The following is a 26,929-nucleotide window of genomic DNA, read 5'->3' as shown; positions in this document are numbered from 1 at the left end:
CTTCTAGCCCCAACTTGGCTTTACCACTGCCACGTGGCTTTGTCTCATGCCACTGCTAATCTGACCTCCAGCTTCATATGTTTATTTTAAAAATGTGTTTGGGACACCTGGTTGGCCCGTCAGTTAGGCTTCTGACTCTTGAGTTCAGCTCAGGTCATGATCTCATGATTTGTGAGATGGAGCCCCACATCGGGCTCTGTGATGACACTTAGGATTGTGTGTGTGTGTGTGTGTGTGTGTGTGTGTGTGTGTCCCTCCCCTGCTCATGTTCTCTCTCTCTCTCTCAAAATAAATACATAAACTCAAAAACAACAACATGTTTGACAAGGTTATTGTTTCTGGCCTGCCCTTCTGTGCCCTTCTGGGGCCCATGAGGGGAAGCAGGAGGCAGCAGCCCCAACCCAAATGCAAAACTCTACACAAAAGGGTTCAATTTCAGCCCTCGGCCAGAAGCCACCATCTTGGCAACAACTGTACTAACATCAGACATGCGCTCCGAATGAGAGGTGGGGAATTGTCAAGCACGGGGTGAAACCAAGGACCTGAACACTTGTCTTCTTGCATTCATGTCACCAGAGACCAGCTACAGAGGATTCAAACAGAGCAAATTCCCTAACCTCCCCCATTCTTTTTCCTGGTTGGCGAGGGCAGCCAAGATGGGGTGGGGCTTTCACTTGTGAATAAAAGGCTCTGTTTTGCCTTCCCGGACACAGGGAAGCATGGCCAAGAGAGTTGCAATCGTGGGAGCAGGGGTCAGTGGCCTGGCCTCCATCAAGTGCTGCCTGGAGGAAGGCCTGGAGCCCACATGCTTCGAGAGGAGTGACGACCTTGGGGGGCTGTGGAGGTTCACCGTGAGTAGGGGTCTCAGCAGCTGTGCAATGTGTCTATTGGATGAGGGTGGGTGGTGTGAAGATGGGTTGAATTTCTCCCACACCACTGGCTGCTCTGGGGCGGGAAGAGGGGTTAGAAGCATCTGCTGAACAGGGGCCAGGAGGGTTGATGAAATTGATAAAAGAAAAAAGCAGGACACAGTGGGAGCTCGGGTGAGGAGTACATAAGCGACCCTACAAGCTTTATCTAAAGCCAAGAGGAAGAAAGATGCCCACAAAGGACAGGAAAGGATGGAATGGCTGGGGCAGGCCAGGAAAGCCCAGAACAAGGGGAGTGCGGGCAAGGGGTCTCTAGGGCTTGGGGGCCAATGTATGAACCCAGCAGCGTGGGGATGTCAGCCTCTGCCTGCAAGACAGAGCTGCTCACCTGCTTATTTTCCAAGTCCTGCTCCACCTAATGGGACACAGGGCTAGCAGGATGAGGAGTTCTATATGCAAGGTGCTGCTGTCCAGCCAATCCCCATCTCTGCCAAGAACAGTCAGAAGTAAAGCATGTGAGTTAGGAGACTTTTTTGTTCCCTGAGCAAAAGAAAGGAATATCCTCAAGTCTCAGCAGGGCTACAGTCCAGACTGGAGAGGAGAATGGGGTAAGGAAGTCAAAGTCCCCTTTGACTTGCCCGGGCCAAAGGGGATCTCAGGGGCACTGCTGGGGCCACTGAAACCCTTTGAGTCCCATGCTGGGCCAGGAAAGCATTTGCATTAGAGCTCCCAAGCCTCCTCCTGGCCCTCCTTCTCTTTAAACATGCTGAGGAGAAAGCTGTCAGGAATAGTGGAAAGGTGCAAGTGTCAGATATCAGGGCCTCAGAGCTCGTAATGGGCTAAGAAAAAGATGTGGCACTCTATTCTAGAAGAATGGAATTTGGAACTGGCATAAAGTCCACTCATTCTCTAACTGGGTGAGCAGAGCTCCCAAAAGGTCAAGGCTGCTGGTTAGTTGCCATTCCCCTAGCATAGGTCAGCTTGGCCCACATAAAGAACTGCAGGTGTCGAAATGTGACCATCAGTACATAGAAACCTCCCCCAAAGGCACTAGGTGAAAGAGCACATCTGTTCCCATGTCTCAAAGAGCATACATTCCAATAGGCCAGCAGAAACCAGCATGGGTATTACATGCTGTAACTCTCCCCTCCTGTGACCACTGAAGACCTTGGGAATCAAGCACAATACACTTCCCCTGATAAGCCTCAGGATCCTTCTTAACACATACTCAGGATACATAGTACGAATCTACTGCAGTTGGGAGTTGGCTTGCACAATGAAACTTCCCAGTTAAAAGAGTAAATAGCAGAATTTCAGTCAAAGCAAAGGTGAGTCCAGAAAAAAACAAAGTCCAGAGACCTGGGGATTATGGACCAAAAAAATGCACCTGAGGGGTGCCTGGGTGGCTCAGTTGGTTAAGCATCCAACTTCGGTTCAGGTCATGATCTTGCAGTGCGTGGATAGATAGCTTGGAGCCTGGAGCCCATTTCAGATTCTGTATCTCCCTCTCCCACTGACCCTCCCCTGCTCATGCTGTCTCTCTCTCTCTCTCTCTCTCAGAAATAAATAAAAATAAATAAATAAATAAATAAAATTTTTAAAATGCACCTGATATAGGTCACAGACACTTAGTTACTAACACGTAAAATCACTGCTCTAAGAATCAAGAGACATGAGTTCCAGCTGTGCCCAACTGGCCATGTGACTTGGGCAGGTCAAACACCTTATGCACGAGCTCCATGGGAGACACAACAATGAGAAAGATACACCCTATCGCCAGGTCACTGCCAGGGTAATGGGAAGAGAGTAGGATCCCACGAGTTAGAAATAGCACTGTAAGTATTTAACTGAGGTCAGGATTATACCCACTGGAGGGAAGTTAGGGAAGGCTTCATGGTGGAGATGGTGTGTGATGGACTTGGAAGGATTTCAACAGGCAGACGAGACCGAGTGGGAGATTACAGGGAGGAAACCAGTAAAGAAAAGCAGGCTTGGAAAATAAAAATAGCTCATCGGTGTCCGTGGTGCGTGTAAGAGAGATAATGGGAAGGGACAAGGGTGGCTGAATTTTCTGGCAAGGGATTGTTTAGAAAGCATTCGATAATGAGGAACGCAGTTAAGGAGGTATCTTCTCGTTGTTCTATTGCTTTGCTTTTGTTTGCACGAGAGGAAGACCGTAACATGTTAACAGGCAAAGAGAAGCTACCTGAATCAGGGAGGTGGGGGTGAGCTATTGATTACTTGAGCCCAAACTGACACAAGGTCCTGACAGAAAAGGGAAGGAGTGCAGTTGTAGGCCCAGCAGAAGAGTTTGCCTCAAAAGGTGGAGAGGATTCAATTCTGTCAGGAAAATACTGCATCTGAGGGTGAAGAAGGAGTGGGAGTGGGGAAGGGAGTGGAGAAGTAAGAAGACAGAGAGGGTCATGAAAATTTATTGTGAAGCACATGACATCAAAGGAGGGCAAGGAGGATAATCCAACGGTAGTAGCCCAAGTAACAAGTCATTCCAGCCCCATTGCTTCATTTCTTCAGTTAGAACACAGAACCAGTTTGAAAAATAAATAAAAGTTAGGCTGCTGGGAGCTGGGAAAACCACCCCACTTCATGCAGCAGTACTCTATCGACACAGTGGCCTCTTGAGATAACTGTACCACCTTGAGATTTCTCTACAGCCTGAGAGAAAATCTCTAAACTAAGGTGCCCTTTAAGGGACCTTTCAGCTCCAACACACTATGAGACACCTGAGTCTTTCTAGATACATCCCATTCTCCTCCTACCTCAGCATGCACACACACGCACACAAAGGCTTGGTTAGAGGTGTCTCTGCACTCAAAGCATGTGGCCAACTCAAAACTTGCAAATTGAAGTGTCTGCTTTAGGGCATGGGGACTCTCGATTTCAGCTCAGGTCATGATCCCAGGGTTGTGGGATTGAGTCCCACTTCAGGCTCCACGCTGATCATGGAGTCTGTCTGGGATTCTTTATTTTTCTCCCTCTGCCCCTCTCCCCTGCTCTCTCTAAGATATTAATTAATAATTAATTGATTAATTAAATTTTAAAAGTAAAATTAAAAAGTGTCTGCTCAACCAAGGGCTGTGCTGACCCACCAAGCATAAATGGACAAGCCATTGGCAGAAATCCAAGAAAAACACATCTAGAGACTGCTTCCATTTCCAAATAAGGAGACACTTCAGGATTATACAGATTAGAAATCACTGCACTTAATTCGACCCTCAGACACATGTGACTCTGGCCTCTTCCAACTACCACAGCCTTAAGCAAAGAGGAAACAGACAAAGGTTGGAATGAAAAAGAAAGGGCATCATTCCAGGGTGCCTGGATGGCCTAGTCAGTTAAGCGTCCGACTTTCGCTCAGGTCATGATCTCGCGGTTCGTGGGTTCGAGCCCCGTGTCGGGCTCTGGGCTGACTGCCAGCTCAGAGCCTGGAGCCTGTTTCAGAGTCTGTGACTCCCTCTCTCTCTGACCCTCCCCTGCTCACGCTGTCTCTCTCTCTCTCTCTATCTCCTAGAAATAAATAAAACATTAAAAAAAAAGAAAAGAAAAGAAAGGGCATCATTCCTTGAGGTGGGAGAGAGGGGGCAATCGTTAAAAAGAGATAAATTGGTAAGAGTTGGATACATTGGTAAAGAGCCCACTTCTGTCCACTGACTCAAGTCGGGGCAGGAGGGATATATGGAAAGTCTATCTTACAACCAACTCTCTTAGGCTCTTGAGAGGGAAGGTAGGCTTAGGGCAGTATCCTTATATGTTGATTACTTCAATCATAAAGTAATTTTGAAGAAATAAAATGTGAGAAATTGTCTCATCGCTCAAAATGAATTTTACTCTTACAGAATTTTAGTATAGGAAGGGATCTTAGGCCTAAGAGATACCTTCCTGAAAAGCCACACTGATATCATCCAGAGGAAATGACACTATACTGGTAGAAACACAATCGGCTTCATCCTTCACATCCCTGACACATATTCCAGGGCCTAATAACCCTCTCTGGAATGATGTTCTGGCCTCCAGTGAGACTCCAACTCTCACTAGGGAGAGGAGGAGACAAAGAAAAATGGATTCTGGCTGCTCAAGGGAGAGGAAAAGAAGGCAGTAATTGTTCTTGGAGAACAAGAGGTGTGAATGTCCCGTACAGAGAGAATGTCTCTATTTAGGAGTGCCTTTTATTATCATTTTACATTTATTTTTAAAATGAGACAGCAGAGACCTCTAACCTGTCACAGCTTTCTTCCCATTGCCTATAATCTTCTCTGAAGGACACAAAGTTTGAGAAAGTAAATCTCCATAACAATTATAGGGGAATAATATGAGTAACAGTTAACATTTATTGAGCGCTTACCAGACTCTGTCCTAAACACATGGCAGCTATCATTTCAGTTTATCCTAGGGGATACACATTATTATTCCTATTCATAGCTGAGGAAACTGACTCTTGATTTCAGCTGAGGTCATGACCTCACAGTTCCTGAGTTCAAGTCCACATCCAGCTCTGCATTGACAGTGGGGAGCCTAATTGGGATTCCCTTTCTCCATAGCTCTCTGCCCCTCCCCTGCTTTTGTGGGCTCTCTCTGTCTTTCTCAAAAATAAATAAAAGAACTTTAAAAAAAGAATAAGAAAATTCCCAAGGTAACCCAGCTAAACCTATAGAGCTTAAAGTTGAACCCAGTTGGTCTGAGTCTGGGTCTGTGCTGTTAAGAACTATACTTCATGCATGTCCAGAGTCTGGCTCAAGAATGAAGGCATGCAAATTCTGGATAGTTCATGGAGTCCTACCCAAGTGTCTTAGCAGATGACTGTGACCTTTCTATTCATTATATTGCAGGACCAGAGTGGACCAGGAAGTCAGAACCCCTCCATGCATGCTTTTAGCCTTTACTCTCTGTCTCCTTCCATCCCTCCTCCCCTCCCACTCACTCTTCCCTTCAAGACAAAAACCTTTCCCCTACGTGGCCCCACCAATTCATGAGGCATGTGACTTGGAGCACCAGGGCAATTGGCAGACCCACACAGGGATGATGTCAAGAGTGCCTACTACAGCTGGAGGTCCCAACAGACCCTGGGAATCCCTGGGGCTCTTGCTCACCAAAGCAAACACAGGAGGGGAGGGGTCAGGAGCCACTTTCAGAAGTACTCTTTACTTTCCCAGGAGGAACAATCAATGGGAACAAAGAAAAGAGCAAAGAGGTGGTTTTGGATTCCACCCCAAGGGCTGTTTCCACTCTAAACTATAGTTCCTCCTCAGCTAACATCTGTGATACATTATTTCAAGATAGGCTTCAGGTTTTCCTGGAATGCTTCCTTCTCCCTGCCAATTATCTCCCAGGGTTTTACAAAGCAGGGTTTTCATTGGGATTTTTTTAAATTTATATTTCTTTGTTCATCTGTTCTAAGGTCCCATTAATACACGGTTCCTGGCTTATCCAACTCCACTGAGCCCCATTATTCTCTGCTATTTAAACATGCCATTCCAACACATCGAAAAAAATTTTCAACCATTTTTATGGAAATCATTACATGTATTATGAACATCTCTTCCCCTATTAAATAGTATATATTCCTAACTTAGCCTTTTATTATTGTTAACTACAAATTGACAGTGTTAACCAAGTATTATTCATTATGTGATGCTTTCAGATGCCAGAGAAAAGTGAGAGAGCTTTGGCCTACTTGACCCCAAAACATTCATAACTGATGTTTCTCTTATTATACTATAATTTCTTCCCCTACTGTTTGCTTTCACTTCTCCATATTACATCTCTGTATAGCTGTTCCTATTCTCTTTTTTCCTAGAACCCAGAGGACACTCACTTGTAATTAAATCAAAGCAACACTAAATTTTGCTCTAATACCTGGCTTCAATTTTAAAGCTCTACTATTCGATAAAGTAGCCAGCAGCTGCATATTACTATGGAATTGGTTGATGGGACTAAAAAATTGAATTTTTATTTCATTTCATTGTACTTAATTTTAATTTAAAACAATACTCAGTTCAGTTACTTGAGTGTTTTTAAGCATGTTTATTAACAATCTGGACATGTGAATCCTCTTTTTCAATAAAAATTTATCATTTGAATTGAGAAGTATAAAATATACACTAAGAGGCACCTGGGTGGCTCAGTCAGTTGAGCATCTGACTCTTGATTTTAGCTCAGGCATGATCCCAGGGTCATGGGATCAAGTCCTGCATAGGGCTCCACACTGAGCATGGAGATTGTTTGTGGTTCTCTCTCACTCTCTTACTGCCCCTGCTGTCTCTCTTTCTCTCTCTAAAAATAAAATGAATCTTTAAAAAATTATTTAAATAAATAAAAAATAAAAATAAATCTTTAAATAAATAAAATATAAAATATGCACTGAATTTGAAAGACTTGCTATGAGTAAAAGGATGTAATATACCTCATTAGTAATTTTATAGTGATTACATGTTGAAAGTATAAAATTTAACATGTATTGACTTAAATAATGCTGTTAAAATTCATTTCACCTGGTTCTTTCTACTTTGTTAAATATGACTGCTAGAAAATTTTAAAGTGCTTAAGTGGCCTCCACCAAATTCCTGTTGGGTAGGATTGCTCTAAAGCCTTGTTACTCAAATTATGGTCCGTGGCCCAACAGTATCTGCAGGGGAATTTGCTCAAAATACACAATCTTGGGCTCACTCAGACCTACTAAATCAGTATCTACATGTCAATAAGATTCCCCAGGTGATTTTTTTTAATGTTTGTTTTTGTTATTTTGAGAGAGAGAGAGAAAGCCTGGAAAGGGCAAAGAGAGAGAGAGAGAGAGGGATGGAGAGAGAGAGAGAGAGAGAGAGAGAGAGAATCCCAAACATGCTCTGTGCTGTCTGCAACCTCAGTGGACTGTGAGATCATGACCTGAACCGAAATCAAGAGTCTGATGTTTTACCAACTGAGCCACCCAGGTGACCCTCCCCACGTGATTCTTGACAAGATTTTAAGGCGCACTGATCGAGAGAACTGTGCTTCTCAAACTATGGAGAAAAAATCAGTTGTTGTTTTGATGTTTAATCTCCAATCAAGCATATACAATTACATTTCTGAGATATAGTCAAAATGAACTATGAAAACAACAAAAATGAAGCAAAGAAAAATGTCAAAATATAATTTCAAACTTCATATGGAGCCAAAAGACATGAAATAAAATTCAGCAAATGTCATTAAACCAATAAAGAAAACAGTTTCCAAAAGTGGACCCATTTTTCTTTGAATGTGTATATGTATGCAATTAATATAGAAAATCACTATTACACTTCTAGCTTTTTGCCAAGGAAACATTATGTATGAGAGAGCAGGTACACTCTTACTATGCACTGGCCATATTAATATTTAAAGTTTTAATGTGATCATTAAACTGGCTTCTTGTTATTTTATCTAATCTGGATTGGAGGGATAACCATGTTCTTCTCAAGGGATAGTGTATATCTAAACTATTTCTAAGTTTTGCTTAATTTCACTCATAAGTAGAGAAACACGGCTCACAAAGGCACATTGATTGGAATGGAAGAAGAAATTTTAAAGTGATCTCAGTAAGTTCAGGAAATTCTTATAACTGCTATCTAAAATGAAGCAAGTAGGGCTGTGTTTTCCAAATTTATCTTCAATCCTTTATCAGTGGCCAGTTCTGATAATTTATTCTTTAAGGTTATAACGAACCATCAGTTATCTTTCTTTATTCTTTTTAAAGCTTCTTTTTTTTAAGTTTATTTATTTTGAGAGAGAAGCAGGGGGTGGCAGAGGAAGAGACAGAGAGAGAAACCCAAGCAGGCTCCACACTGTCAGTGCAGAGCCCGACCCAGGCTTGAACTCATGAACTCTTGAAATCATCAAGAGTCAGGCACTTAACCGACTGAGCCACCCACATGCCTCCAGTTATCTTTCAATAAAGGAAACTAATGTTAATTTTTATGCATTTCTGGATAACAGTTCTCAAACTAATTTTAAAACATCAGTAATCCATGACTAGTACACACCTCAAACCCCACACCACTCATCACACGAGTTAATACAAACCTGAGACTGATCTAAGTCCCATCCAACACATAGAAGTCCACACGCTTGGATAGTTGACAATGTTGAAGTAGTGCTATCAAAGTTTCCAGATCCTTATTCTCAACTTCTGTACTTGTCATAGAGTGTTAACAAATAATCCAGTTCCATGTTGCTCTACCGAGCAATACGTCTTTGAGTAACACTGCTTTAGATCTTCCTGCAGAATAAAAGATCAGGATTTAAACAGTTGTCTTTCTCAGAAGCCTTTTAGATTCCAGTTTTCTAGATTTATTCCATCTAAAAGAGACCGACAGAGGTGAGGCCACAGACAAGCAAGATACAGCTTTCTCCTTAGTTGACGAGATCAGTAACATTAATTCAAACCACAAAGACATGTTTATAATTTTCTTCCTTTCTACCTTTCCCTTGGAGGGAACGAAATGAGCCTTTCTCCATAGGTGACGCTTATGTTCATCTTTCCACTTGTTCACACAAAGAAAATAATTTTTGTTTGGCAGAGGAAAAAAAGGAACTGTAGATATCCAAAATGGCAAATAATATTAAAATACTAAGGACCACGTTCCCATTAAATTAGAACAATCCTCCATAATATATCCAAAACACGGAGGCAATGTGTATTAAAGACTAAATACACCAAACTGCCTATTACTCAACCTGGTGGTAGTTATGTGAGACACTGACATTTGCTAGTTATTCATGTCAAAACTGGGGATGGGAAGTTAGTGTTTCACTAAAGCACACAGTTGTCCATTCTGAAAACCTTTGACACTCTTCTTCTCTCAAGTCCTAAATACAAACAGCTTCCCTATGCTGTGCATTCTGAGTTACTATTGCCTCACAAATCCCACCTCTCTGTTTCAACTGCCATGGCCTCGGCTCAGGCTGCCATTAGCAAACAAGTGTACTTGTATTTTAGACTCTTCACTGGTCTCCTTCCTTCTTTTCCAGATTTCCTATTTCTTTTGTAGAACTGGAGTTATCTTTCCAAAATTTAATATAAATCACTTGTACATAAAAACTCAGAAGACTGCCATAACCTTCCTATAAAATCCAAATTCCTTAACTTTAGATGCAGACTCCTTCAGTAATCTGAACCCTCTTCTCCATGATCCTTTCAACAACACCCTGTGAAACCAAACAACCTAATAATTGTCCATCATTCAGATAGTACTTCCTGGCATTGGTCTATTTCCATATTTTCCTACATTTTGCAGTGATGCCATATGAATCTGGACAGGTGAGTTCATCCTGCATTTATTTGTTAACATGTATTGAATTAAATTGTAATTCTGATCATAAAATTAAGTGTTTGGTGTTTACCCTATCTCAAGTGCAGGATAACAAATCCCATTAGAAAGGGTTACCTTGGGAGGCTCCTGGGGGGCTCAGTTAGTTAAGCGACTGACTCAATTTTATCTCAAATTGATCTCATGGTTCATGAGTTCAAGCCCCACCTTAAGCTCTGTTTGGGATTCCGTCTCTCCCTCTCTCTCTGCCCTTCCCCCATTTCAAAATAAATAAATAAACTTAAAGAAATAAACAAAAAAGAAATGGTAATCTTGGGGTGCCTGGGTGGCTTAGTTAAGCATCCAACTCTTGATCTCAGCTCAGGTCCTGATCTCAGGGTCATGAGTTCAAGCTCCGTGCTTTTAAAAAATAAAAAAAAAAAGAAAGAAAGAAAAGAAAAAGAAAAAGAAAAAATAAAGGATAACCTTAATCTTTGTCAATGTTTGAAATGTCTAAAAATCAATATCCATTTCATGTGTGTGCGTGCACATGTGCAAATGCAAACACACTCATGTGCATGTACCATTTGTACAGGAACATGTTGAAGAAGGCAGAGCCAGCCTCTACAGATCTGTGGTTTCCAACAGCTGCAAGGAGATGTCTTGTTACTCAGACTTTCCCTTCCCAGAAGATTATCCAAACTATGTGCCAAATTCTCAATTCCTGCAATATCTCAAAATGTATGCAAACCAGTTCAACCTTCTGAAATACATTCAATTCAAGGTAAGACACAAAAGATCAGTTGGTAGTCGGAAAGTATTTCCTACCTATTTCCTATTTCTCTCCACAGCCTAGCCCTTGGCTCTGCAGATGAGATCATGAACTGGCAAGATTGTTCCCATCTGACTGGATTCCTTTTCCCTTTGTACTCACAATCCTCCCCCCCCCCCAATAAATCTGGAGGTGGAGGTGAATGCTTTCTGTAAGGAGTCATATGAATAAATTTTTAGTTTGCAATAATTCCACCCAAGTACCCAAAGGGAACTAAAAATATCAGACCACATTCTCAGTTCGGAACATATGCATGCACCTAGTGACATTGGTGACTCCTACCAGTACCTAGGCACTCTCTTCTTGATTATCCCTCTATAGGAATAAGTATGTGCAGTGGCCTACACATAAGAGAACCCCACACTCTGAAGGAAATCTTTTCTAGATATCCTTGGGAATAGAAAGATCTCTGAATATCTTTCTTTATAGAAGCCTTACCACCTCCCTTCCCATTTCCGAGAACAGAGACAGAAAGAAGGTAGAAGGATGGGGATGAACATGTCTTCTTTCTTTTGTTTCCCTTTTTTTTCCCCCTCTCCAAGAAACATGAAAAATCCATGTGTTTTCTCTCTCTTCTTTTCCCCTCTCTCTGCTATGGATGGGAATGGTAAGGAATGACCAACATTATTAGCAAATGAGATGTATATTCACAACCTTAAAAGTACTGACCTAAATTATACCACTATCTTGAAGAGATATCTGCACCCCCATGTTCACTGCAGCATTATTTACAATAATCAAAACATGGAAACAATCTGAGTGTCCATCGATGGGCACATGCATAAAGAATGCATAAGGAAAACGTGGCGCGCGCGCGCACACACACACACACACGAATGGTATTCAGCCATAAAAAAAGGAAATCTTGCCATTTGCAACAACATGGATGGACCTTTAAGGTATTATACTAGATGAAATAAGTCAGGCAAAGACAAAAACTATATGATCTCACTTGTATGTGAAATGTAAAACAATAAAACAAACAAACAAACCTCATATAAACAGAACAGATTGCTGGTTACCAGGGGTGAAGAGTAGAGGTCGGGGAAATGGGTTAAGGTGATCTAAAGGTCCAGACTTCCAGTTATAAGCTAAATCAGTTCCAGGGATATGATACACAGCATGCTGAATATAACTAACTGTATTGTGTTGTATATTTGAAAGTTGTTAAAAGAATAGATTTTATAAGTTCTGATCACAAGAAAAAGAATTATAAATATATGAAGTGATGGATGTGAGCTAAACTTATTGTTCATTGTCATTATTTTGCAGTATATACATATACCAGATAATTATGTCATATACCTTAAACTGATACAATGTTATATGCCAATTATAACTTTTCTCCATAAAACTGGAGAACATCTTTAAAAAATACTTGTAAAGAGTATTTTACCCCAATCCCTTATCTTGCAGGGGACACAGTAAAATTGAAACAGTATCATAGTGAATGGATGTAATCCACAGAAGTAGTTTTGTGTATCAGAGCTCCTGAACCTGAAGCATTTCCTTTATTAGGTGCTGCCCCAAGCCTGCTTTAAAATAATTGAAATTTTGTAATGTTTTATTATTTATTTTTGAGAGACAGACAGACAGAGTGCAAGCAGAGGAGGGGCAGAGAGAGAGGGAGACACAGAACCTGAAGCTGGCTCCAGGCTCTGAGCTGTCAGCAAAGAACCATATGAGGAGCTCAAAGTCACAAACCGCGAGATCATGACCTGAGCTAAAGTCGAATGCTTAACCAACTGGGCCACCCAGGTGCCCCTTGAAAAAACATTTTTAAAGCTCGATGTTCACCAAAGTCTTGAAGTGCACACACAAGCAGCTGTTTATACGAGATTTTTTCCCTCTCTGTGCATTCCAAGTTTTTAAGTATTAACGTTTCTTACTTTTAAGTTAAAAATAAACTCTACTTTGAAATTAATTTTAATTAACTGAAACTTTATATTTAAACAAAAAGGAAGAGTCCCTAATACAATTGTTGAAATCCAATAAGCACTTCAAACATTATAAACCAAATTGTTAACCCATGAGGTAAGACTTGAGACACCGGTCTTCTCTGAAAATTTAAAAGAAAGGCAGCAAAGTCTCTTGGCCAGTGAAGCATTTATGCTTTTAAATTTGACTTTTGGGGTGCCTGGATGGCTAAGGCAATTAAGTGCCCAATTCTGATTTCGGCTTAGATCATGATCTTATGATTTGTGAAATCAAGCCCCACATTGGGTTCTGTGCTGATAGTGAGGAGTTTGCTTGGGATTCTCTCTCCCTCTCTTTCTGCCCCTCCCCTGTGCACACAGTCTCTCTCTGTGCTTCTCAAAATAAATAAATAAGTAAATAAATTTGACTTGTAAATTCATTTTATATATTTTCTGAATCAAAACCTAGCACCCATAAACATGTACATGCTTGATTAAAACAAAAAACAGACTGAAATTTGGACTACTCCCAGAAGGTTTAGGCCATAAAATTAGTACTTTTCAATAGCCATCAAGATCTGGAACAATTTTAGCAGCATATGCTACAGGGCCTTTCATAAGGTAAAATACTTGGGACCAAATCTGTGTTTCCAATTTATATTATCCATGTCTTTATTAAAGCACAGCTTTATAAGAGATATACATAACAGAAAAAAGAAAATGAAGAAGACTTCAGAAGACCATGATTCTTGGTTCTATCACTTACTATGAGAATTTGAACAAATCACTCAAAATTTTTGGATCTCATCACTTCTCTTATATAACCCTCTACAACTCTTAGAATACATCCATCCAGGGGTGCCTGGGTGGCTTAGTCAGTTAAGCGTCCAACTTCAGATGGGGTTGTGATCTCACAGTTCGTGAGTTCAAGCTCCACATCATCCAGTTCTCTGCTTCCAGGATGGAGCCGACTTTGGATCCTCTGTCCCTCTTTCTCTCTGCCCTCCCCCACTCATTCTCTCTCTCTTTCCCTCCCTCTCTCTCAAAAGCAAATAAGTATTAAAAAAGAATACATTCATCCAGAAAATTATGGTTAATCTGACAACTTGATTCGATGTCTAAGTTTATGCTTATTGATTATGTTTAGTCTGTGCTCTAGAACATTTGAAATGTCAACTGGTACGTCGGCCAGCAAGCCCTTACTCAAAGCTTGACAACAATTCATGGCGACTATGATTCTTTTTTCAGACTAAAGTCTGCAGTGTAACAAAATGCCCAGATTTCACTGTCACCGGCCAGTGGGAGGTGGTCACTGAGCGTGAAGGAAAGCAAGAGTCTGCCATCTTTGATGCTGTCATGGTCTGCACTGGTTTTCTAACTAACCCATATTTGCCACTGGAGTCTTTTCCAGGTACGGTGTTTTCTGAAACTGACCTTCATTCGTCCCGTGCAAGCCATCCCAGTACTGGCTTGGTCCAGGAATGAATTTCTATGGTTCTTCCATTAAGTAGTTAAAGTTGTAACAGGGATTTTTTTCTAACCAGCACTTTCTGGCTAATGTTTGACTTTCTTTTATTCCAAACAATTTATAATGCTAAAGAGTAGAACAAATTACTAGCAAGCAGTTTTATGCTTCGCTGGGGTTCAATGTCCCTCTTTAAGTGATAGGCAACACTCAGAAAGTCTCCTAAGACATGGAAAGCTTACACAAGTTAGCCTCAGCAGTAGCATGCAACAAAAGCTGAGTTTAGAGGACACAGAGGTCGATCAATGAATAAAGAAAGAAAGATGTGTGGTTTTTGTTTGTTTGTTCCCTAGAGGTTTAGCTAGATCAGAGGTTTATGACACTGGGTCAGTAGTCAACAGGAAGAAGATCTTAGAAGGCAAGTTAAGTCACCTTTGAGTTCCAGTTTCCTTATCTGTTTTTTGCAAACATGATTCATGTTAATCTGTGTCAAATTTCCATTGGATTACAATGCAGAAAGAATAGAAAACACAATGATTTGGTTTATTTTATCCACAGTAAATTTTGGAAAATTTTCTCTTCATCATCTATATATGACTTGGAGTGATCTCAAGCCTCATCTTACAATAAATCACACACCTCCAATGCCCCCAGAGCTTATTCAAGTCCAGTCAAGTTAGGATAAAGCACTGCCATGGAATTGAATCTTGAATCAAAAAGCACCAAGTCCAGTCTTCACAATACAAGGAACTATTCTCCAACATCCTGAGAGAGGCTCAATAGCCTCTGGTTGAACAACTCAACAATGGACTTTCACTACCCCACAAGACAACCCAATCCTTTCTCAGCTCTGTCCACAAAGAAAATCCCTAAGTAGGCGAGCCACTCCAAACTCCTAAGAAGGAGTGCCTGGTACAGGCACTTGGGGTACATTACCCCAAGAATCCAGAAAGTTCCATGACATAGAGAATACACAGAATGTATTTGGCACCCACACTGTATTACACAAAATGCTAAAAATACAAAGGTGGATAGGCAGGCATCATGTAGTCTCTATGGAAGGAATGGAAAGAGTTATACAAGAGTCCAGAAGAAGAATCACAGTCTACGTATGACCTGCAAATGATACCAAAACTCATTTTACAACAAACTCAAGTACATCCATTGGTGCTGGGTCTGCCCTCCAGATGCCATTCAAGTCAGGTCGGATTAGGATAAGATGTACCCAGAAAGCAACTGAACCAGTGTCCTCAACTTGAGTAGGATGGGCTTGAGACCCAGGAGATACAGATTCTATACATGGCTAACAAGCTTTACAGCCTTGGGCCTTCCACTTAATCTTTCTAAGCCTCTGGGTTTTTGCCCATCAGTCAACCACCTTTTCCAACAGCATACATCACAAATGAAGCAAACAGAGCTCTATGGGACTTGCAGACCTTTTCAATATCTCACCAGCCACTACCAATTGGCCATTTAAAATCGCTGGCTAGGTAACCATCAAGAAGCCTTTGAGCTCTAAAGTTTCGTGACTTTAGATTTGAAGAGTCCTTCAAATCTCACCAACTCTATCTCTGCCTCACAACAGACTTACTTAGTCTGTACGTAATTCCTGGGGTCATCGTTAACTATTAAAAAAATTCAAATTTACTGAAGACATTCAAAAATATGTGTCTGGAGGCACATTATTCTTTTCTTTTTAAGTTTATTTGTTAGAGAGAGTGAGAACACAAGCAGGGAAGGGGCAGTGAGAGAGAGAGAATCCAAAGCAGGTTCCACACCATCAGTGCAGAGCTTGATGTGGGTCTTGATTCCACAAACTGAGATCATGACCTGAGCCAAAATCAAGGGTCAGATGCTCAGCAGGCTGAGCTACCCATACACCTCAGGAGTCGCATTTTTCTGAAGTCAGTTCCAAAAAGTCTTAGTAAAAATAATAGGTAGCACAGAATAAATGCATAACTTCTCAGAATAAATATACAACTTCCCAAAATACTTCTAATCATGCAAATATATGCATTCTGGTGTGTTTACTAACAGACCACATTCACCTTAAAAACGTGCTTGCTCTATCCTCCTGTGATACAAGAGGGGAAAATATTAGTCTGAGAGATGACTCAGACACAGAATCTCATTTTTGTTCATTTCTGATCCAAAAGAACCTGATCTGGAGAGAATTTAAGGTGATTTATCATCCAGGGATAATAGTTCTACGATTCTCCTTAGACTTGCCTAGCTTTGCCTTGTCAGCCATTCTCTGATCCATAATGAGTCCTGTCTGAATTACTATTTGAACTTGGCTGCATCACTGTTAAATTCTAAATGCCTGGATTTTAGTGGGTTTTAACTGAGATTCATGTCAGATTTCTAATGATTCAAGGTGAACTGAGGGTGAACTAAACCCTGATAAGGCTACTTACCACAAGCATGGATATTTATCCCCTGAGAATCTAGGCATCTTATCACTTTTTCTAGAAAAAACAAATAAGTTCTTTGTAAAGCACCTCTTACTTTCAAATGCATTATGCAACTTTGAGAGTATTTTCTAAAACTCTCCATTCACATTTAATGTTCCAGTGAGACGTTTGGCATCAACTCCCTGAGATATCCTTTCTGGTTAGAGCAGTAGAGCTACACCCAGTATGACTAACATAATCCCTTTTTCTCAGAGCCAACTCTTGCTGACTCAACAAACTCAGTCTGTGTTATAGTCCCTCACCAAGGTGAGCTATTGGTGAGCATCCTCAACCCACATGGATCTTTTTGAATAGGAACCACATTTTATTTATCTTATTTCTCTAATATCAATTTAGCCCAGTGCCAAGCACAGAGATTGCAAAAAAAAAAAAATTTGCTGAACAGAGCAGAGGACTCACAGTTTAACTTCTCTGCTCTCCTTGCTAGTGAGAAGCTCTATATAGTCAAATATTAGTAAATATATTACTGTCCCACTGATTTCTGCCAACTTCTAAATTGGTAATGATGGCTTAGTAAGTTTTTATGTCATGATATTTCAACTTAGGAGCAAATAAACCTAGAGGCCTATCTAGTGAAATGGAGTAAGTACTCCATTAAATAAATAATACTCACACTCATTTCTGTGTCTTACAGAGTCATGTATTCACATTTTGGATTTTCTTAAAACTGAACCTGCTGTTAAAAACAACCACAACAGTCCAGCAAAAAGATGTTATTAATGGAACAATACATATGTTTCATTTACTGATCCTATAAAATTCTTTCTTTAACTTTTTTTTTCTATAGGTATAAATACCTTTAAAGGTCAGTACTTTCATAGCCGACAGTATAAATACCCAAATGTGTTTAAGGACAAGAGAGTCCTTGTGATTGGAATGGGGAATTCGGGCACAGACATTGCTGTGGAGGCCAGCCACCTGGCAGAAAAGGTACCCTGCTTGATGTTACCTAATGAAAAGCTTTAGCTTAAGATGCATGCCTCGGGCAAACAGTGATGAAAGAGGAAAGAAATACAAATGCCTAAAATACACACACATACAAAAAAAAACAGATTTTTTTAAATTTTATTTTTTTAATGTTTGTTTGTTTGAGAAAGAGAGAGAGCAGGGGATGGGCAGAGAAAGAGGGAGAGAGAGAATCTCTGCGCTGTTAGTAGAGAAGGCAGATCTGAGAAAGCACAGGCCACTTTTGATCACTTTGTAAAACAACAGAAGCTAGAAAAGCTACTCTGGCTCCTCAATCCTGCCAAAATATACATGGAAACTCTTTCCACAAAAATAATAAAATAAAGTAAAATGAAATAAAATAAAATAAACAAAGAAAATAATAATAAATTGCAGATAGATTAGCCCTGCTTTATAGAATTCTCCTCAAGCTGGTTCAAATCTGCCATTTCAACTTTATCTCCCACTATTCTGAGCCTTTTCCGATTCCCACATTTTCCCCTTTGCTCATACCACATTCTTCCCTTAAGTGCTCTTTTCTCCTAAATTACAATCCACTTGTACCTCCCCAGCTATGGCACCCCAACAAGGTGATCTCTCCCTAGTGAGAATTTATGTAATACTTGTAATTAATATTCCTCAGCTAGTTAACAACAACTATATATTAGCTGTTGGTTTCTGGTGTGGTGAACATTGTGCCAGGCACAGGGGGAATCACTGAGAAATACAATAAAAACAAGATTTCTGGGCACCTGGGTAGCTCAGTCAATTAAGCAGCTGACTTTGGCTCAGGTCATGATCTCAAGGTTTCTGAGTTTGAGTTCCACATCGGGTGAGCTCAAGCCCAGCTTCAAGTGAGCCCTGCTTCTCTCTCCCCCCCCCCCCCCCCCACCCCTCGCTCATTTGTGCCCTCTCTCTCAAAAACAAAAGCAAGATTTCTGCCATAATGGAGCATAGAGTTGAGGGGGACACAGATGCCAACTAAGTATAAATAATTAGATCATGGACACCCGGGTGGCTCATTTGGTTAAGTGTCCAACTCTTGATTTCAACTTGGGTTATGATCTCATGGTTCGCAAGTTCAAATCCCATGTAGGGCTTTACACTGACAGTGCAGACCCTGCTTAGGATTCTTTCTCTTTCTCTCCCTCTCCCGCTGGTGCTCACACTTGTGTGCGCTCTCTCTCGCTCTCTCTCTCTCTCTCTCCCACTCTCACTCTCATAAGTAAATTAATAAATAAGTAAGTAAATGCAAGAGTGAGGAGTGCCTGGCTGGCTCAGTCAGTAGAGCATGCAACTCTTGATATTAGGGCTGTAGGTTTGAACCTCATGTTGGATGTAGGGATTACTTAAAAATAAAATCTTTAAAAATAACAAGTGCAAAAGCAAAAATAACTATGAAGAAAAAGGACTTGGAGTGTGATTTTGATACTTCCTTTTGGGGACTTTCAAAAAAGGACTTGATTGACTGATTGAGCAATTGATTTGGAGAGACTTAGCAGTTTGGTGGAATCATCCTGAGAGAAGAGAAAAAAGGTCCTAAAATAAAAATTAACAGAGTCTCATCCACTACGACCACTACATGAGACGTATGGGTAGCATATTCTATTTCTATTCTTATTATTTCTATTTCTCTTATCATTTGGAAATTTCAAACTCAGTCACCTGGGAAACTCAAACAGCTAATCTGTTTTAAAAAAAAATTTTTAAGGAATTCCCCAAAACTAATTGTGTTACTGAAATTTATTGTCAGTTCAAACAATGGTTTATGTTGAATCTCTTTGTAGACAAATTTCACCTGCTGTTCTTATTACCTATAATTATTAGTATACAAAACTGTACCCACCTGCTCACTGCTTTTTAGCATGAGACTTTGAGCTTGCCCTGAGTTGCCACAATATCTCATTCACTGCGGTGTCTAGCACTGTGTCTCACAGATAATAAGTGTTCAATTATATGTTCAAAGGCATTTTAATACTCTAAGTATCAAACCATTATCTCAAATGAATAACTTTCAAATGGGAGCTGGAGGAGCCAAAACTTTCTTGTTGGGGATGTATTTTGAGGGTGGCAGACGTTTTGGCGCATTTCTAATGATGACAACTTCTTGACTCTCTGGCAAATCCAACCCGGTTCACTGTGTCAAACTGAGTGGCCTCTTTGATTGCTTCCAGGTGTTTCTCAGCACCACTGGAGGGGCATGGGTGATAAGTCGAGTCTTCGACTCAGGGTACCCGTGGGACATGGTGTTCATGACTCGGTTTCAGAACATGTTCAGAAATTCTCTCCCAACTCCGATTGTGTCTTGGCTGATAGCAAGAAAGATGAACAGCTGGTTCAATCATGCAAATTACGGCGTGGTACCAGAAGACAGGTAAATAGGGTGTATCTGCTGAGGGCTGTTAGGAAGAAGAAGCCTCTGTCCTTTCACTGGCATATCCACACCAGGCAATAACACAACATATTGATTGACTGATTGATTGATTGATTGAATATGAGGGGAAACTTTGTACAAATGTATTTCCTAATAGCTATTTTCAGTTCTTGGTAAGTGAAACTATGTATTTAATCTTGTCAACAAGATTAAGTAAAGGTAAAGTCTTAATCTTTTTATTGTGTGTAAACTGAGGAGGCTTGGCAAAGATCGGTCACTTGCCCAAGTTAGTAATAAGTGACCTCTGTGGCCTAAGCAGATGACATGAGTAAGAATGATGTGTCTATGACTTCTTTGATAGAAGCAACACACTTGGCTTGTTTCTCTGTGTGGGAAGAATCAAATGCTGTAGTGACCCCTCACTATCTCTCCAACAGCAGTGCCTTCTTGCCCTTGTCAAGACGACCTTCACCTCAGTCTGTCCTTAATTCAGTCTGTATCTGAGTTACAGCCTACAACTTGTCCCATTAAGAAGAATTGATGGGTTTACTTTCTCACTGAGGCTGTACAAGGATACTCCATTCTCAGGGTAGTATCGTAGCCCAGAGATCTCATCTGATCTTCCTCCAGATTCCACTCTGGACAACATAGATCAGGTGGCACCTAAGCCACCACTGATGGCACACAGCCCTCTACTGAGTGACACTTCTCCCAAGACTGGCACTCCCTGCCTGGCCAAGGAGAAAGTCCCAGCATGAAGAAGGGAAGGGAAGGAGAAGGAAGGGCCAGCCATACCAGTCACTAGCAGATCTCTTCCTTGCCCATGTTTCTCTTTAGGACACAGTTGAGAGAGCCTGTGCTAAATGACGAACTCCCGGGCCGTATCATCACTGGGAAAGTGCTCATCAAACCAAGCATAAAGGAGGTGAAGGAAAACTCTGTCGTATTTAACAACACCCTAAAGGAAGAGCCTGTTGATATCATTGTCTTTGCCACTGGATACAACTTTGCCTTCCCCTTCCTTGATGAGTCTGTAGTGAAAGTTGAAAATGGCCAGGCATCACTGTACAAGTATATCTTCCCTGCACATCTGCCAAAGCCAACTCTGGCTATTATTGGCCTCATCAAACCCTTGGGCTCCATCATACCCACAGGAGAGACACAAGCACGATGGGTTGTTCGAGTCCTGAAAGGTACGAGCATGAGAAACCACAGGGCATATGTTTTCAGTTTACCATGTTATTTTTGGAAACTTTGAGTGTCCCCAGCTCCTAACTCAGACAACAGAATCTTTAAAAGCAAGATTCTTTCCGTTCTTCATGGAATTATACTATCGTGATGAATTTGAACCATTACCAGCAGAAAAGATAAATTGGGGATCAAAAAATACAAGTTGTGTCTACCTGTTGTTTTTGCTGAATCAATAAAATTTTGCTTGTCCAATTAAAGTATAAAATTTCAACTGAGTAACAGAATTCAGTTCTGAGGTTATGGTGTCTCAGATAACTAGTGAGATGACTAGATGCTTATAACTTTTTCAGCTGGTAGTATTATTACCAGGAGCTTACCATCAATCCACTTAGGTGGCTAATATTTTTGTGAGGAGAACAGATGAGTCGCTGGGTACTAGGAATAAAAGATGAGCAGTAATAAAACACCTTCACCCACTAAGCAAGCAGGCCTGAAGTTAAATCGCCTTTTTTGTTTTTTTCATAGGTATAAATAAGTTACCACCACGAAATGTCATGATTGAGGAAGTTAATGAAAGAAAAAAAAACAAACCCAGTGGGTAAGTTAACTTAGTTAACTCCTTATGCATCCTTTTAAATCATGACTCAAGTTGGCAAAACAATAGCAGAAAAAAATGAGGCAACACCTGAGACTTAGAGGGCAAAAAAATGAGGATAACCTGTTAAGGAGAGTGGGGAGACGAGGAATTGAAAGTTTAAATGTCCCAAAATCATCACTTCAGACCATGATTACCTAGTGGCACATGGAGTCTGAATTCCAAGCCAAATATAACTTATTCTCTTCTACCAGATACATTGTTTCATGCCTTATTCATAGTCAGCAGGCAAAGAGTTGTGTTTAAGCACTCTGATGCTAGAAGGGTCAGCTTATTCATACATTCAACCGATCTTTATTCCACTCTGTTGTTTTATTTAGATTGCTACTCTAGTCAGGATTCTGCAAACTATCGGCTGCAGGCCAAATCTGCTGACCACTTGAACTTTTCTTTTATGTTTTTAAACAATTGGGATAAAAGAATATTCTCTCTCAAAAAGAGAGAGAGAGCAAGAATGAACAAAGGAGGGGCAGAGAGAGAGAGGAAGACACAGAATCCAAAGCAAGCTCCAAGCTTTGAGCCATCAGCATAGAGCCCGACAAGGGGCTTGAGCTCACAAACCATGAGATCTTGAGCTGAGCTGAAGCTGCACACTTAACCAACTGAGTCAAAGTCGGATACTTAACTGACCAAACCACCCAGGCACCCCATATGAAATTTAAATCACAGTGGCCATACATGAAGTTTCATGAGAACATAGCCACACTCATTTATGTACGTATTACATGTAGCTGCTTTTGAACTATAATAGCAGAGTTGAGTGTTTGAGATAGAGCTCTAACATGGTCTTCAAAGCCTAAAGTACTTACCATTTGGCCTTTTGCCAGAATAAGTTTGTTGACTCTGTTCCTTAGAGGAGAAGTTTCCACTTGTGCTCTGCTCTTTGGCTAGCACCAAGGGCCAGGGATAACAGAAGGGAAGCAGCCAGCAAAGAACAGAGTCTTGCCCCCCCCCAACCCCCACCCATCATCACTCCTAACCCAACTAAAACTTCTCTGGTTTATCTGTTTTACTGTTAGTCTGTTTGGGGCTTTAATATAAATTTTCACTTGAAAAATGCTTTCTGAGACCAAAAGGAAGTTTTTAAAATCACTGCATTTAAACATTTTTATCACTGGGGCACATGGGTGGCTCAGTTGGTTGAGCATCCGACTTCACCTTGCGGTCTGTCAGTTGGAGCCCTGCTTCAGGCTCTGTGCTGACAGCTCAGAGCCTGGAGCCTGCTTCAGAATCTGTGTCTCCCTCTCTCTCTCTCTCTGCCCCTCCCCCACTCACACTCTCTCTCTTTTTCTTTCTCAAAAATAAACATTTTTAAATAATTTTATTTTTATTTTTTTATTATTTTATCACTTCTCTAAATACATTTCCAAACATCATGCTGACCTATCCTTGTTAAAGTGCTAAATCTAAAAATCATAAAAATATTTTATATGTCTCTTTCACCTTCAACCTGGAATGTGATTTCATCTCCATTATGGAGTTCCGCTATAACATAGATAATTAATCAGAGCTGCACAGTGGAAAAGCTTCTTGTCACATAGGTCAGGTGGTGATTTTAGGGACTAACACCAGCATTACAGGAAATTCCACCCTATTAATTCTTGTGGACTTTACATTAAACAAATCTAGCAATAATTGAGTTTTAGAAAAATTTAGGAATACTGAAATCATGTAAAAAATGTATTTCTAGAAATTGCTAATTATTTGACAAAAGAACCAGAAAAACACTAGATGCATTTGGAGCATTTGGAGCACCTGACACATAGAGTATCTTGTCAGGGAGCTCATCTTATATTTAAAAAAATTAAAATACAATGAACCCATTAGATAGCTATAGGCTTGGAGAGAAGAATACGAAAACCATTTCAGGGGCACCTGGATGGCTCAGTCCATTGAGATCTGACTCTTGATTTTGGCTCAGGTCATGATCCCAGGGTTGTGGCACTGAGCCCCACAGCAAGCTCTATGCTGAGTGTGGAGACTGCTTGGGATTCTCAATCTCTCTCTCTCTCTCTCTCTCTCTGCCCTTCTCCTCAGCTTCTCTCTCTCTCCCTCTCTTTCTGAAATAAAAAAGAAAGAGAAAAAGAGACCATTTCAAATTTTCTCACATCATTGTTTACTTCTGGCATGTTGACTTGTTCTGGGTTATCATTATCTTATCTTTGTGTCTTTCTCTTTATCCCCAATTTTCCTTTCATAAAGGTTTGGCTTGTGTTACTGCAAAGCTTTACAATCAGATTACATCACATACATAGATGAACTCCTGACCTACATCAATGCAAAACCCAACCTATTCTCTATGCTCCTGACGGACCCACGCCTGGCCTTGACGATCTTCTTTGGCCCATACACACCGTACCAGTTCCGTTTGACTGGCCCGGGGAAATGGGAAGGAGCCAGAAATGCCATCTTGACCCAGTGGGATCGAACATTCAAAGTAACCAAAACTCGAAGTGTACAAGAATCCCAATCTCCCATTGCAAGTTTACTTAAACTCTTAAGCCTTCTGGCTTTGCTTATGGCCATTTTCGTAGTTTTCCTGTAAACAAAAAATTGCCCAAATGGCTTGTCAGATGCACATCATACATATATAGTGCCCTGTTCCGCTATTGACACAACATTGCATTCACAGCCATAAACAATGTTTAAGTGGTGTAAGCCACCTCTTGTCCCTCCTTGCTGGTCTTCCTGGGTCTCTTGCAGTGCCACCCTGCTTCCAATGCTAGAGGCAGATAACCAAGATTTTTGTGCATTTGAAGGCTGCTGGAAGGTTCCAGGTTCATTTTATAAGAGAGCTATTAAAGACAGCCCTCAGAGCCTTCCTACCTCTTTCTCATATGAACTATTTTCATAGGCCTTAACTAAAACTCCCTACTACACAAAAGATTTGGTTGTGCTAAAACAATCTTCTTGTGCTATCAAATGATTAAAAATAAAAAGAAAGGAAAAAACCCTAGAAATTGATTGTTTCAAGTGGTCTTTTAACCTCTTTTTCCAAGTCGAGGTAAAGGTGGAGGGAAAGAGATAAGGGGATGAGATGTCTATTCATAAAAACCATAAAAGAACTGGGAGTTCAGTAAACTGACTGGAATGTTTCTAAATGAATGTAAAGAAGGTAGAGAAAAACAAATACCATATGATTTCGCTTGCATGTAGAATCTAAAAAACAAAATAAAGAACAAACAAACAAAACAACAGCAACAAAATCCAGAAACAGACTCATAAATACAGGTAGTTGCCAGAGGGACAGGGGGTTGGGGGAAGGGACAAAATTGGAGAAGGAGATTACGAGGTACAAACTTCCAGTTATAAAATAAGTAGGTTGTGGGGATACAGGATGGGGAATATAGTCAATAATACTATAACAACTTCACATGCTGACAGATGTAACTACACTTATGATGAGCATTTTGCAACATATGCAATCATTGAAACACTATGTTGAAAGATGATTTCTTAAAAATAAAGGGATATTCTTGCCTCTGAGTGCTTATTCCCCTAAAATGCTCTGTACAGCAAAACTGGGGTGCTCCAGCACAATAACCATGCAGATCAGATCTACCCCACAGAAAAATACCCCTCTCCACCAATGCATGGAACCAACTTCCACAAAATGAAATTTCCGTAAAAACTCCAAAGCATGAGATTCAGAGAGCTTCCAGATTATTGAACACAGAGAAGTTTGGGGAGAGTGTGCCCTCAGAGAAGACATGGAACCCTTTCCCACTGTCTTTTTTTTTTTAAGCTTATTTATTTTTAGAGAGAGAGAGAAAGCAAGCACATGAGCAGGGGAGGGGCAGAGAGAGAGAGAGAGAGAGAGAGAATCCCAAGCAGGTTCTGCACTGTCAGAGCAGAGCTCAATGCAGGGTTCGAACTCACAAACCATGAGATCATGATCTGAACTGAAATCAAGAGTCAGATGCTTGAGGTACCTGGGGGGCTCAGTTGGTTGAGTGTCCTACTTCAGTTCAGGTCATGATCTCATGGTTAGTGGATTCAAGCCCCACATCAGGCTCTGTGCTGACAGCTCAGAGCCTGGAGACTGCTTTGGATTCTGTGTGTGTCTCTCTCTGTTCTTCCTCCATTCACACTCTGTCTCTCTCTGAAAATAAATAAATAAAACATTAAAAAAATAAAAATTTCTTTTTAAAAAAAGGTCAGATGTTTGAGGCACCTGGGTGGCTCAGTTGATTAAAAGTCCAACTCTTGATTTCAGTTCAGGTTACAATCACATGATTTATGAGTTTGAGACCCGCCTTGGGCTCTGTGCTGACAGCACAGAGCCTTCTTGGAAGTCTCTCTCCCTCTCTCTTAGCCCCTACTCCATGTCTTCTCTCTCTCTCCCCCAGAATAAATTTAAAAACTTAAGATAAATTTAAAAACTTTAAAAAAAATAAAGAGTTGGATGTTTAACCGACTGAGCCACCCAGGTGTCTCTCCTTCCCACATATCTTGCTCTATACATTTCTTCCATCTTATTTTTCCTTAGCTATATCCTCTTATAATAACCTGATTATCTAGCAAGCAAAATTTTTCTCTGAGTTCTATGAGCCACTATAGCAAATTAATCAAACCGAAAGAGGGGTTATTGAAACCTCCAATCTATAGCTGGTCTGCAGAAGCATTGGTGACAACTTGGGCTAGTAACTCAAGTGCTGGGGGCACCCCTTAGGACTGAGCCCCTAACCTGGTCAATCTGATGCTGTCTCTGGGCAGGAAGGACCAGAACTGAGTCCAGTTGTAGGACACTCAGGTGGTGCCCAAGAATTGCTTTGCAGTGTAGGGGAAAACCTCTCACATACTTTGGAATTGGGTGCAAAACCCTTAATATAGAAACATAATGAAAAATTGCTCCATTGAATACTCTCCCAATTTAGGAAGATTCCCAGGGAAGTTGTAGACAACAGAAAATCACAACACCCTTTAGGGT

The 26,929-nt window shown here is 40.8% G+C and overlaps 1 protein-coding gene across 1 annotated transcript; it reads left to right on the top strand.

Annotated features, from left to right (window-relative positions):
* The first annotated feature begins 719 nt into the window (after window positions 1-719).
* On the top strand, window positions 720-25,114 carry FMO1 (flavin containing dimethylaniline monoxygenase 1). Its single transcript, XM_077780646.1, has 8 exons — window positions 720-851; window positions 10,743-10,931; window positions 14,144-14,306; window positions 17,622-17,764; window positions 19,954-20,153; window positions 20,991-21,346; window positions 21,870-21,942; window positions 24,202-25,114. Exons 1-8 carry the CDS (start codon window positions 720-722, stop codon window positions 24,542-24,544), a joined length of 1,599 nt encoding a protein of 532 aa, XP_077636772.1. The 3' UTR covers window positions 24,545-25,114.
* The last annotated feature ends 1,815 nt before the right edge of the window (window positions 25,115-26,929 follow it).

Source organism: Crocuta crocuta, unplaced genomic scaffold (genome assembly GCF_008692635.1).
Source record: "Crocuta crocuta isolate KB4526 unplaced genomic scaffold, BGI_CrCroc_1.0 scaffold661, whole genome shotgun sequence".
In the NCBI taxonomy this organism is placed as follows: Eukaryota; Metazoa; Chordata; class Mammalia; order Carnivora; family Hyaenidae; genus Crocuta; species Crocuta crocuta.
The sequence above is the reverse complement of the archived record's forward strand: the minus strand, read 5'-3'. Positions and strand labels throughout refer to the sequence as shown.

Bases quoted from the DNA above. Each gene is read 5' to 3' on its own strand.
- FMO1 (XM_077780646.1), top strand. From the start codon at position 720: ATGGCCAAGAGAGTTGCAATCGTGGGAGCAGGGGTCAGTGGCCTGGCC. The intron at 852-10,742 runs GTGAGTAGGGGT...CCATTTGTACAG, and splicing joins GGGGGCTGTGGAGGTTCACC to GAACATGTTGAAGAAGGCAG. The intron at 14,307-17,621 runs GTACGGTGTTTT...TTTTTTCTATAG, and splicing joins GCCACTGGAGTCTTTTCCAG to GTATAAATACCTTTAAAGGT.